The sequence below is a fragment of the Diuraphis noxia genome, unplaced genomic scaffold (genome assembly GCF_037042655.1).
Source record: "Diuraphis noxia isolate RWA-SAM2 unplaced genomic scaffold, SU_Dnox_SAM2 contig0004, whole genome shotgun sequence".
In the NCBI taxonomy this organism is placed as follows: Eukaryota; Metazoa; Arthropoda; class Insecta; order Hemiptera; family Aphididae; genus Diuraphis; species Diuraphis noxia.
In genome coordinates this window covers 30,994,794-31,006,786 of record NW_028301714.1, presented here as the reverse complement: position 1 = coordinate 31,006,786, position 11,993 = coordinate 30,994,794, and the positions used below count along the sequence as shown (strand labels likewise).

The 11,993-nt window shown below is 28.7% G+C and overlaps 1 protein-coding gene across 2 annotated transcripts; it reads right to left on the bottom strand.

Moving 5' to 3' along the window:
- Window positions 1–6,183: 6,183 nt before the first annotated feature.
- LOC107171504 (leukocyte receptor cluster member 1 homolog) lies at window positions 6,184–11,887 on the bottom strand. Of its 2 annotated transcripts, none has more exons than XM_015521753.2 (4): window positions 11,601–11,887; window positions 11,423–11,525; window positions 7,773–7,872; window positions 6,184–7,058 (listed from the first exon to the last, which is right to left on the bottom strand). In XM_015521753.2, exons 2-4 carry the CDS (start codon window positions 11,443–11,445, stop codon window positions 6,342–6,344), a joined length of 840 nt encoding a protein of 279 aa, XP_015377239.2. In that variant the 5' UTR covers window positions 11,446–11,525; window positions 11,601–11,887; the 3' UTR covers window positions 6,184–6,341. The 2 variants fall into 2 exon arrangements, with proteins under 2 accessions (XP_015377239.2, XP_015377240.2); XM_015521754.2 differs by having other exon boundaries at window positions 11,604–11,887.
- Window positions 11,888–11,993: the final 106 nt, after the last annotated feature.

Genomic DNA, 11,993 nt, shown 5'->3' with positions numbered 1-11,993 from the left:
TATACCAATTGCGCTCTTTATATTTTACGGTCAATATACCTACCAATTGCGCTTGTATTCAAAGTTGCCTGATATTTATTAATCAATTGATTACTGGCTTAAGTGACTGGTTATAATATAAATTATAACAGTATCGGGTATAATGGCTATAAGTTCCACCGACTTGGGCTTAGGGTCAACAAGCGGATTATAGGTCATGAGTTAAGTGCTCCTTGATTCATGGATGGTAACTAGTGCAAAGGTAGAAAAATACTAGAAATCTCACAATGTATTATACATTAATACTCGCAAAAAATCGGTTAGTAACTAACTAATAAGTTTTATTTAGGTGATATAAAATGTATAGAGCGCAACTGGTCTATCGACCCCAACATTTTTAAAGCGCAATTGGTATATCGACCTTAAAATTTTTAGAGCGCAATTGGTACATGAAAAGGTCACTTTAAGCACAATTGGTAAACTCCTATTTTTATCTATGTTCAGAAACATTTTAAAGTAGGTATAATGATAAATTCAAAAATGTATCCATCACAAAAATTTGCCAGTCACCATCTGATAACTATATACAATTTGAGATTTCCGATGAATTAAATAAATCAAACAGCAACTCGAAACTTTTGGAGTATTTTTTCTACTATAATTCTACCACTTTTGTTAAGATGTTACATTCCCGGATTTACTGGGGAAAAAGGAATACAAGTCATTGTACTCAAACATTTTCATGGACGTAAATTATATCCAGAAATAAAATGAGTAAAAATAGTCTATATTTCAAACATTACTGAATTCATAGTACCTATTTTGATAAAAGACTTGCATAACGTTTTAGTAGATCTCCATCTTTGCAAATCAGATTTCATTAATTTATAAAAACAAAATTTGTAACCATCAATATTACCAAAAGGATTTTGTTCTTCTCGCTTGTCATTTTCTCCATGATTAATTAATAGATCTGTTTAGTCATGATTTCCTCCATAGTGTGGACGGTTGATGTTTGACTGAATAACTAATTAATCATATAATATTGTATTACTGTTTTCTTATATTTCATCGAAAATGTGATATTGGAATATCCAAGTACCTACCTATAATAGTTATATATTATAATATTATATAATATAGTTCGTTATCTTAATATATTAGATGGTCAATAATCAAGATTGATGAGTACAATTATTACTCCAAGCACACCTCCACGCGCATCTCCACGCGATAATAATAATGGACAGAATTGAATTTTATTCAGTAAAATACATCTTTTAAAATAAATATGGGTAAAACTTCATAAAACAGTTATTGGTTCTCAACTCGTGTATCCCACTTCTATCATTGGGATTTGGGACACAACTCGTTAACTGCGTCCAGGGCCGGCCTTAGTTTTTGCGGGGCCCAGGACAAAATCATTTTTCATGTATTTTTTAAAAATATGTACCTAACTACCTATATTCGATAATATTTTCCTATATATTTTCATTGTATATATTATTATACTACTCCATTCCCAGATATAATTAATATGTGTCGCAGTCTAATTAATAATTTTTATATATTTTTGGGCCTACTTTCTCAATGGGACCCAGTGATCTCGAGATATAGGTAAAAAAAAATATAATAATAATATTAGATATTTTATTTTATTAGAAGTTAAGACATTAATAATAATAATAATTAAAATGAAAAATACTGTATTATAATAGTACTGTTTTCTTTATAAGTAAATAAATTATAGATAAGTATAATTAATTATTTTTATCATAATAATATTAAAAGTTAAAATAAGGTAAAATATAAATTATCACATTAAAACTTAAATAAACATTTTCTTTCTAGATTTTTTGGAAGCGAATATATCACATTATATTATACATGTATGTATAAGAGGGCGTTAAGACCCATTTTTAAAATCTTTATTTTTGTAAATTTTAAAATCCTCAAAACAGTCAATTTACTTAAAAATAAAAATATAAAAAAACCTAATACTCGACAGAATAATGTAATTATAGACGATAGCGTATGCATAGAGGCAAATGAATAATTGTACTCCCGATTCCCGGCATCCCGCGTACATGACCGCGTCGGTCTGCGATCGTTCTATGTTTTGTTATTGATATTATCGAATAATACAATAATAATACCTATAATAATAATAATAATAATAATAAAAATAATAATAATAATAATAATACCTATGAAAATAACTGTCGCTGTATGTCGGTACCTACTCTATACCTGTATGCAGTTGCCAACTGCGTACATTAAAATTTATTAAATGGTAATAGACATGGTAAGTAAATTTAACTACTGAAAATAATTAAAATGTTAGAAGTATTTTGACTCATTTTGATAAAAAAATAAAGAGTGATGTGCAAAACCTTAATATAATATGTAAAGTGTGTAGAAAACAATTTGAAGTACAATCAATTTTATAAAAATAGTATAATAAATTAAAATATTGTATATTTTATACCTACCTTTGTCGTTTATAATGTAATAATATTATACTCGTACATTAAATAAACAGTAAAATTTAAAAAAAAAATGAATTTCCCATCAAGACTTCTTTCGTTGGCGACGTCTAAATGTCAAATAAAACTAAGTAAAAAGTGAAATGATCGGTATTGTCGAGTCGTATTGTTTTCAAATTGTATATGTACAACAAACAAAAATAAAACGAAATAAACCACTGACTGATTGCATATACCGAGCATTAACAGAATGATGCGATAAAATATTAATGTGATAAATCACTTTTCGACTAGCTATTTTTATAAATTATTACTATTATTGACCACGACCACAATATAATACCTATTAATAACAATAATAATGTCAATTTTGTATAAAATACAATAAATACTATTTCATCAACATAATGTACTACTTTAGGTCTTCAATGTATATTTTTTTATTTAATTATTTAGCTATCTAGTTTTTATGACGTAAGCGCGGGGCCCTAAAATTCGCGTGGGGCCTAGGACAAATGTCCCAGTTGACCTACCCTAGGGCCGGCCCTGACTGCGTCACGCGTCTTACCCGATCAAGATTCGAGAGAGATGTTAATCGGTTAACGAGTGAGTAGCGACCCAGCCATTTATATGTATGGTCCGGTGGCAAAGGCCGCGAGTGTTACTGTCTTTGGTGACAATGGCACCGAAGTCAATGTCAAAAAGATCGATCATAACTCAATTATGAGTAAATGTATACAGATAGTATATATTAGGACACCTCCATCTTAAATAATTAAGATATCGTGGTAGCGAAACTTTGAAAAGTCCTGACCACATTTTAAAAATTTGCACACTACTGCTTGGTGACATACCTACTTATACTATGAATATTAAATAATAAAGTCCCTGACGATGATCACCGACCATTAAGAATTAAATTCATATTAATATTAATTCGTTCTTATAAAATTGTTTACCAATAATTGTACATTCAATTTTCCATTTGATGTCCACCTTTGATCCTCACCTCTCACACGACACCAATTTTGATTTTTGACCGGACAACGACAATCAAATATGACTGAAGCTACCTCATCCCACGTCAAAATACCAACGAAAAATAAAGTCATCGTAGTTCATGCCAAATCTTATAGAATATGTTAATAATAATATATTAGGTATAACTAAAACTATAGGCGTGCGCTTCAGTGTTTCAGCAGCTGGTCGAAATAGACATCACATAGATAATGTATCTATACTTACCTAGTACCTACCAAGCACCATTAACCATTTACTACTAGAATAATTAAATATTTTTATGATTATTTATGTAATTTTGTAAAGCTATGGAATATTAATATTATGAATACAAAAACAAATAAATAGTCACTATAAAAAAAAATCATAGTGCATAAAAATAAAAACTAGAGTACTATACGGTAGGTATTAGTGTATTCATATTTTCATATTTTACCTGTTTCATGATAATCATTTGGGGAAAATAATTTTTTGCACAAATATTATACTCTATAATATTTTTTCAATGATGTCTTCCTATCTATTTAGTAATCTAATTTAATTTTTAATTTTTAATATCCTTCAGGCGCCAACTAGAATTAAGTAATTCGAAAGCTAGCAAAGTATAGCAATACCTAAGACCTTATTGAGTTTTTTCGTTGGATAGACAATTGTTCTAATAATATCTAGTTCAAGTGCTTCATTACTTAACGTATTAACGGAACATTGCCAAAACAGTTAAAACAATGCATCTAAAATATAAATACTGTCACGTCCTAGGGGCCAAGTACCTACATATTTTAAGTAATAATGAATTTTATAGCGCCAGCTTGTGGTTAAGTTTCATTATACTGATAAACACTAGACGTCTATAATATAGGCAATGAGATCCAACTGAGCATACAAAGTTTTTATACGATTACATTGTTTTTTCTAAAGATTAGCATTTCATTTTATTTCGAATTAGAAAAGTTATTATTTTAAAGCTACATATTGCTGAAGGTGAAATTAAGAAAAACCTAGAAAATATATTTGTACTTTTACAAATATCATCATAAAAGACGTTGGAAATTAAAAACTACGATTTGATATTTTAAACATGCTGTATAAACACTAAAAACATGTTCCTGATTCTCACAGTAAATCACAGTAAATTTAATGAATTTAAACTCATTTGACAGAATGTATTTGTACTTAAAGACATAAAAAATTTTTTTTTCTGGCTAAACTGGCTATCAATATTACATTTGTCTAAAAATTGTAGGCAGGCGCGTACTGGCCACCCAGATAGGTACTGGGAAAATGAATTCTCAGAAATAACGATACATTTCCCTTAAATTTCTCTGTTAATTATAATATTATCACCATTGAACCAGATTGTTATTTACAAATGTACTATATTATAAGTATTATTATTATTACTATTGTTTTTATATAGAACTTAAATCAAAATGTAGATTTGGTTTATTATTTACTTTAACAGAAATTCACTTTTAGTCTAATGTAGTTTTGATTAGTGTAAGAATTAGATAAATAACTTGACTAATATTATGCATGGTATACATGAGAACTATTTCCATTGGTACATAACTAAGGTGGCCATAACAAGGATTTCTAGCCGTATGCGGCTTTAGAGTCAGTAATGTCTGGCTGTTGACACCAAGCTTAGGGTAAAATTAATTAACGTGATTTTAAAAGTAAAATCTCATTTCTTGGAGTGTACTAATAATATTCTAATTCTAAGTGATGTAAAAAGGAATATCCCTTCATTTGTTACAAAATACAAAATTTGTTTTCATTTTATTAACCATCTTATAAGGTCCATCTCTTAACAATGCAACTCATTTTAAATTAGCTTCATACATTTTTGGTTCCTAAGGTTAAGGTTAGTGACCACCCTTGGCCTTGGTATATAAGTAATAATTAGGCCCTAATTATATATGGGCGCATGTAAACTCCACCGATTGTGACCTTTTTTCATGTAAATCCCACCGGTACGTTTATTTTACCTGAAAAAAAAATGTAAATTCCACCAGTATGTTTTTTTATAGCAGCATCAAGTCAATTTTTCCAATTTTTTTTTTTTTCAATAAGTAATGAATATATTTTAATAATAAATTCCAAATTAAAATAACAAATTGTATAAAAAATAAATATGAATGGCATTTTTAAGGTCATTTTTGGAGGTAAAATGCATCAAAATGGACATTTTTGGCTATTTTTTAGAGCATATTTGTATGGTTTTGAGTACATTTAAATCTGGGCCCTAATTATAATATATCTATTGTATTTAAATACAATAATTTAATAAAAAAAAACCATATAAAAATCAAATAGAAATAATAGAAAAGTATATAATTGTTAACATTATGTAAGTAATACGTATACTTACATAATTTATGTACAGATTTATTATTTATATATATTATATTCAGATACTTGTGTCTTTTTTTACACAATATTAAAATAAATAATATAATAATTATTGAATATCTAATAGAACTTTTGTAAAGTGATGTATATTTGGATTTTTATATGGAATGTACGTGCTTTCAGGTCAAAAATACGTATCAGTGGAATTTACATGCTATAAATCCAACCCTACTATAAATCGACTACCTGTAAATCGGTGGAGTTTACAATCGCCCTTATATATAGTTCCCCAGTAGGGAAAATGGACCTAGTACAAGCTTGAATCGAGGTAATTAATTACGTGGTATTCAAATTCAAATATTATATATTATTGTTATATTTTTATAAAATATATATTTAAAAATAATAAAATTTAATACAATTACTATTCAACATTTTATTCTATACAATCAAATATTTAAAATATTTATCAAACAAAAAAAATAAATTTTCTAGATTCTATGTTTAAGAATTAAAACTCGTAGGATAATTTTGCTTAGCTAAATATGGATTGAACTGAGAATTATACTTTTGAACAATAGTTGGTTTTAGTTGTGGTTTTGAAACTTCAACAGGTACATCTCCATTTATTCGTGCCAATAATTGACTAGCTCTAAACCTCTCTTCTCTCTCTCTCTTTAATCTCTTTTCTCTGAGTTGTTCTAAAATTAATTTGTTTTGGTTTTTGTCATTAATTTTATCCTTTTTTTTTTCTTTTTTCTTATGTTTTTTCTTATGTTTTGTTATAGGTAATTTGTCCTTTTTATTTTCTAATTCTTTTGAATGTTTATTGCTTTTTGGATCAGCTTCGACATATTTCTTCATGACAATAAGTGGATCATTAAATATTTTAACTTTTGTTTCTATTTCTTTATCAGTTTCGCACAAATCTAATCGTTTTGGTTTTTTGTTATACCATTGTACATTGCCAGTCACCTCATCAGTGTCCTGTCCTAAATAAGTAAGATAACCAACTTTTTTCTCATATGCTTCTTTTTCTTCCTTTTTTTCCTGTTCGTGTTCTTTGTTAACACCTGTGTGAGCAACATGCCCATCTTCAAGGTCTTGGAAAAAATTAACATGACTTGGGATTTCTGGTTTAGTTTCTTTGGGTCGATCAGCAGAGTCATCATATCTTTTTTTTGACCTATCTCTCAGCAATGAAAGTTTTGTTTCTTGCTCCTGATGTAAAACATAAATACAATTTAATATGCATTTATACATTGTTCGTAATACTCAAATTATTTTATTTTAAAGATTAACTTTATCTATAAATATTTAATGTGATATGATCACATAAAAAGTAGAATTTTAAAATAATTATGTTATTAAAAACGTAAAGCCTAGATTATCCACAACCAATTTGAGAATCAAACATTTTCCTGAACCCCCAACTAAAGGAGTTAATACTAAATACTATCCCGAGTAATAACACAAAATACAATGCTATTGATGCTAATGATCAACGCTAATAATCGACGATCAATAATTGCAACTGTGCAATAAAATTTCTAAAATAATGGAGACAACGAAATGTTTTGGTCTTTGCATATTATATATATATATATATATAATATTCCAACATTCGAGCTATGATAGACATGAAATCAACTATGAGGGTATGTAGTAGGAATTTAATGTTAGTTTAAAACTTTAAAATTTAAAAGTATATAATACTTTTTAATTAGTATAGCTCTCCTAGTCTGCTTCTACACTCCCAACATTTCTTCAGGTCTTATACTGCCCTTCACCCCCCTCCCACCACTACAAATACTATCAACGCCCACAGGGGAACTTTATCGCCCACTTTGAGAATGACTGGCCTAGATTAACAGATTAAATAAAAGTTAAATTTTTAATTTCAAATTAAAATTCAATTTATTTTTAACTACTCACAGCTAACTGTATTCTCATCTTAAGTTTTTTCTCTTCTTCAGCTGCTTGTGCTTCATCGCGCCTAACACGCGCAATGTTATCTTTGGTTCGTACATGCCACCTATAATAATATTAATAAGGTACGTTTGATGAATATATTTCAAGAATATTAAAGAATACATTATATTGATACTAAAAAAAAAATGTATACATTATGTATATATATTACAACTTTTATTGGTATTGAGGAAATTAAATCTAATTGATTAGTCATCCTATTTTTTATTGAAACTTTTGCAATTTTTGTATACTTCAAGTGTTAAAATATACAAATTTTCATTTCTTAGGAAATTTTACAGTAAAAGTGTACTAAATTACGATGTGAATTTTGAAATGATGGTTTTTACAAATATTCTTATAGTAGTATAGTCATACACTCATATAAGTGTTTGTGATATTATTAATATATCAACAATAATAATTTAATGACCAACGTATTTCAGGTCAGGAAAATTACTAAAGATAAATTCAAAATTCAGAGATTTTTTTTATTTGGTGTTAATTGAGAATTTACAATCTGTACACTATATGCAATAAGTAAATATTATGTGGTAAGAATAATATAAAATACATTAGGCTTTGAACATAATTTTTAATCATAATATAAACAATGGGTATCTTTTTCATACGCATATTAATATATCTTTGATAATATCTCTTTCTAACAATGTTGACCCTTGGCAACATATGATGGGTATGGAAGACACACAGTTCTGTAGTCCATACATTAATAAGTCTATGGTTAAAAGCAGTAGTGTAGTGGAGGATATACAAAACCACTTAGGTACACAGTGTACGAGTGTACTTATACCTAAACTATAAAATTCATAAATGCGTATGGAAAGAAAATCAAATAAATAAGTGGGTCTACGATTGTAGCCGGTTGGACTATTATAATATATGATTTGAAAATTTCTGATTTTTTTTCTTATATTTTTTTTATAAGAGAAACAAATAAATAAATGTATTAAAAAAACTATCAATGATGGAATAATTTAAAACTAAAAATGGATACCTAACCTATTTCAGATTCAGAAGCAAATGTTTTTGAAACAATCACATTGACCAATAATTAAAAATCAATTTGTATTAAACGAAATAAGTTCACAACTATTACCTAGTATAATAATCAAATCACTGTTTACTTTACACAAATGAAAATAAAATATTGATATTAAATGATGGAGGTGTAGGGGTCTGAAATCCCCCTACTATACAGGGTGTCACACGAGGATTTACCCATTGTGATAGCTCTTAAGATAATAAATATATCATAAATTTGTTTTTTTTTTTTAGATTCACATAGACAAGGGCTACATGTAATTTATTTTATTTTTTGGTAAAAAGTATAGAGTTTATTTTTCTAAAAATGTTGACCTTTCAACATTTTATTTTCATTAATCACATGATTTTTAATTTTATTTTTAGTTTATAGATAAAATAGCAAAATACTGGTTTTTATCCATGCAACAAGTCCCTTTCTACGGCAAATTGGTATATTCTCACAGGACGCTGTATATCATATTCTTTCAATTTAGGTGTATACCCAAAAAAAAATGTATAATTTCAATACCAAAACATTCAGTTTGGCTTTAGAAGAAACCTATCAGCCTTTCACCGAGTGCACAGCATTGTTGATGACATTGCCTTTTCTCTAGAAAAAAAACACTTTTATCCAGCCCTAATCCTTGACGTAGTCCAGGCATTTGATTGCATTTGGCATAAATGACTTCTTTACAAGATTAGAAGGCCTCCTGCTCCAATGCACCTGACTCTAAACTCATTCTTATCATTCTAAACTTTCCAAGTGAGATGTGAGGACGAACTTTCCACTACTCATTCAATTAAAACAGGTGTCCTTCAAGGTAGGATCCTTGCCCCTACACTGTACAACATTTATACCGCTGACATGCCCCATTCAAACCTCACTAATTTAGCCACTTTTTGCGGACGACACTTGCATAAGTTCTTTTGATCCGGAGACATTGATATTCCCTTTGACAACCTTCAAAATCATTTAAATGAACTACAAATTCGGTTCAATCTATAGAGAATAAAAATAAATGAAAATAAATCACCGCATATCACATTCACCTTGCGCTCTAAAATCTGTCCACTTTCACTAAATAATAAAATAATTCCTATAGTCAACTTAGTTAGAAATTCATCCACCCACATCAAAGCCAAAAAAATATCACTTAAGTTAAATCTTCATACTTTAAAACACCGTTATCGCTCTAATATCTCACTCAATAACAAAATTCTTTTATATAAACAAAAATTTGTCTTTCGATGACTTATCGACTTATCGACCTAAGTCTCAAATCTTAATTTGCTTCAATCTTTCCAGTGCATAAACTTACAGTTATTAGCTAAAGCGCCATGGTATGTTAGCAATTAAACTCTTCACAACAACCTAAAAATTCCAACCCTCTCTATACTTGCATCCACACACTATAAACAATTCCATTTCAACATGTTAGCCCGCCCAAATCCTCTAATATCTTATTTATCCTCTCTTATTATCTTAGATAATCATCCATGTCACTTAAAACGTAATTGGCCATGTGAACACCAAAAGCCTTGGCAATAGAAAAAAAAATAATTATAATAACAAATAATTAAACAAAAAAAAATTAATTCTGAAGTAGTGTTACTAGACGCTCTTTTTAATCATGCCATCAATCTTGTAATCGTTTTATACTTATTACTTATTGTATTTTTTTTTTTTTGTATATATATATATTCGCTTTTCTAAAAAACTTCACTACACCATACTACCACAGTAGTAAATGGCTTAAAAATGGTTAGATTCTTAACAAACTGTTTATTGAGCAAGAAATTAAAAACTCATTGGATTTGGAGGAAATAATTTATTGATGAGTTTAAAACATTGACACCGCAATAAAGGAAGATTACTATTCTAAATGCAATGCCCATATTACAAGTCTATAATATGATGTAAAGTGAGTACAATATAGATTAGTAATTGTTAATTCAAGGTACATCTAGTATTCTTTATTTTCATAATCAATGAAACAATGTCTAAAAAATTTAAATTATTATATAATATAAACAAAATTTCTTTGGTACATAGAAAAAACTAAAAATGGTCTAAGTCAATATTTGTAACTTTTTTCTTAATTTTTTAGTTTATACGACATATCCCATTATTATTCAGTTTAAATTATTCCTAAGGACAAAAGATTTAGGTATTTAAGTGAATTTCAGAAGGTCTAGTAAATATTAATCCCTAATCTATAAACTAATTTTACACACTCTGTAAAATATTTCTAAAGATACCTGCCTATTTATTACCTTATTTTCTAATCAATTCAAAATATTATATTGGGGTATAAATATACAATTTGGGAGTATTTGCAATTTACTACTTAAAATATTATGTAAATACAAAAATATCACTCCAAATAATTTGATTTTAACACTGCTTAATCTTGCAATATTTTTAATAACATTAAAATAACATCAATTTATCTTCAAGAGGACTTAACATTTTGTTATATTAGGTAGATCACCTAGTTTTTTTTTTTTTTTTTTTAATAGACAAACAACTGGTTGTCTGGTTGTCTACAATATTTTAATTCACTTACCTCTTTTTTGGCAATATATTCATTTTGATGTTTTCCGAAAATACTACTTAATCAATTGACCACAGAAACTTCTTAATATTTATTTCTTCATAACGATAGATAGCTAATAAAGTAACGAATTATTTAATATTAAAATTTATATTAAATGACTGCCATTAATAATATTAGCAATATTTACAACCAAGGTGGAATAATTATTTATTATCACTTATCAGTTATCACTTATCCGGGGGTCCTTATAATTCTTCAAGACCAGCGTCCAGACTCCAGACTGATAAAGCAGATAAACCTTGCTGTTATTTAGGGGCCCCTGCCATCGTGGTCGGGGGGCAATATTCTATGCCCGAACCAGCAGCTGCTGCCTAACGCCACAGTCAGTGAGTCAGTCAGTTGTGCCTCTAGCGACTCGAGGATTTCGTGATAACGCCAGACGAACAGTGCACGTGCGCGACGGAATGTAACCGGCCGGCCTCGGTCTATTGGCTACACTGTACTCGGAAGCGCAGGGCCAATCATTTGCAGCCGTCGTCAATTCCGCCGCCGTCGTTCTCTCCTCTGACCGTCTGCTCGA

What these genes read in the sequence shown, in the direction of transcription:
- LOC107171504 (XM_015521753.2), bottom strand. Translation starts at nt 11,445, where the DNA reads ATGAATATATTGCCAAAAAAGAG. An exon ending in AATATATTGCCAAAAAAGAG is followed by an intron (nt 7,873 to 11,422) that starts GTAAGTGAATTA and finishes ATATTATTATAG; the next exon opens with GTGGCATGTACGAACCAAAG. An exon ending in AGATGAGAATACAGTTAGCT is followed by an intron (nt 7,059 to 7,772) that starts GTGAGTAGTTAA and finishes GTTTTACATCAG; the next exon opens with GAGCAAGAAACAAAACTTTC.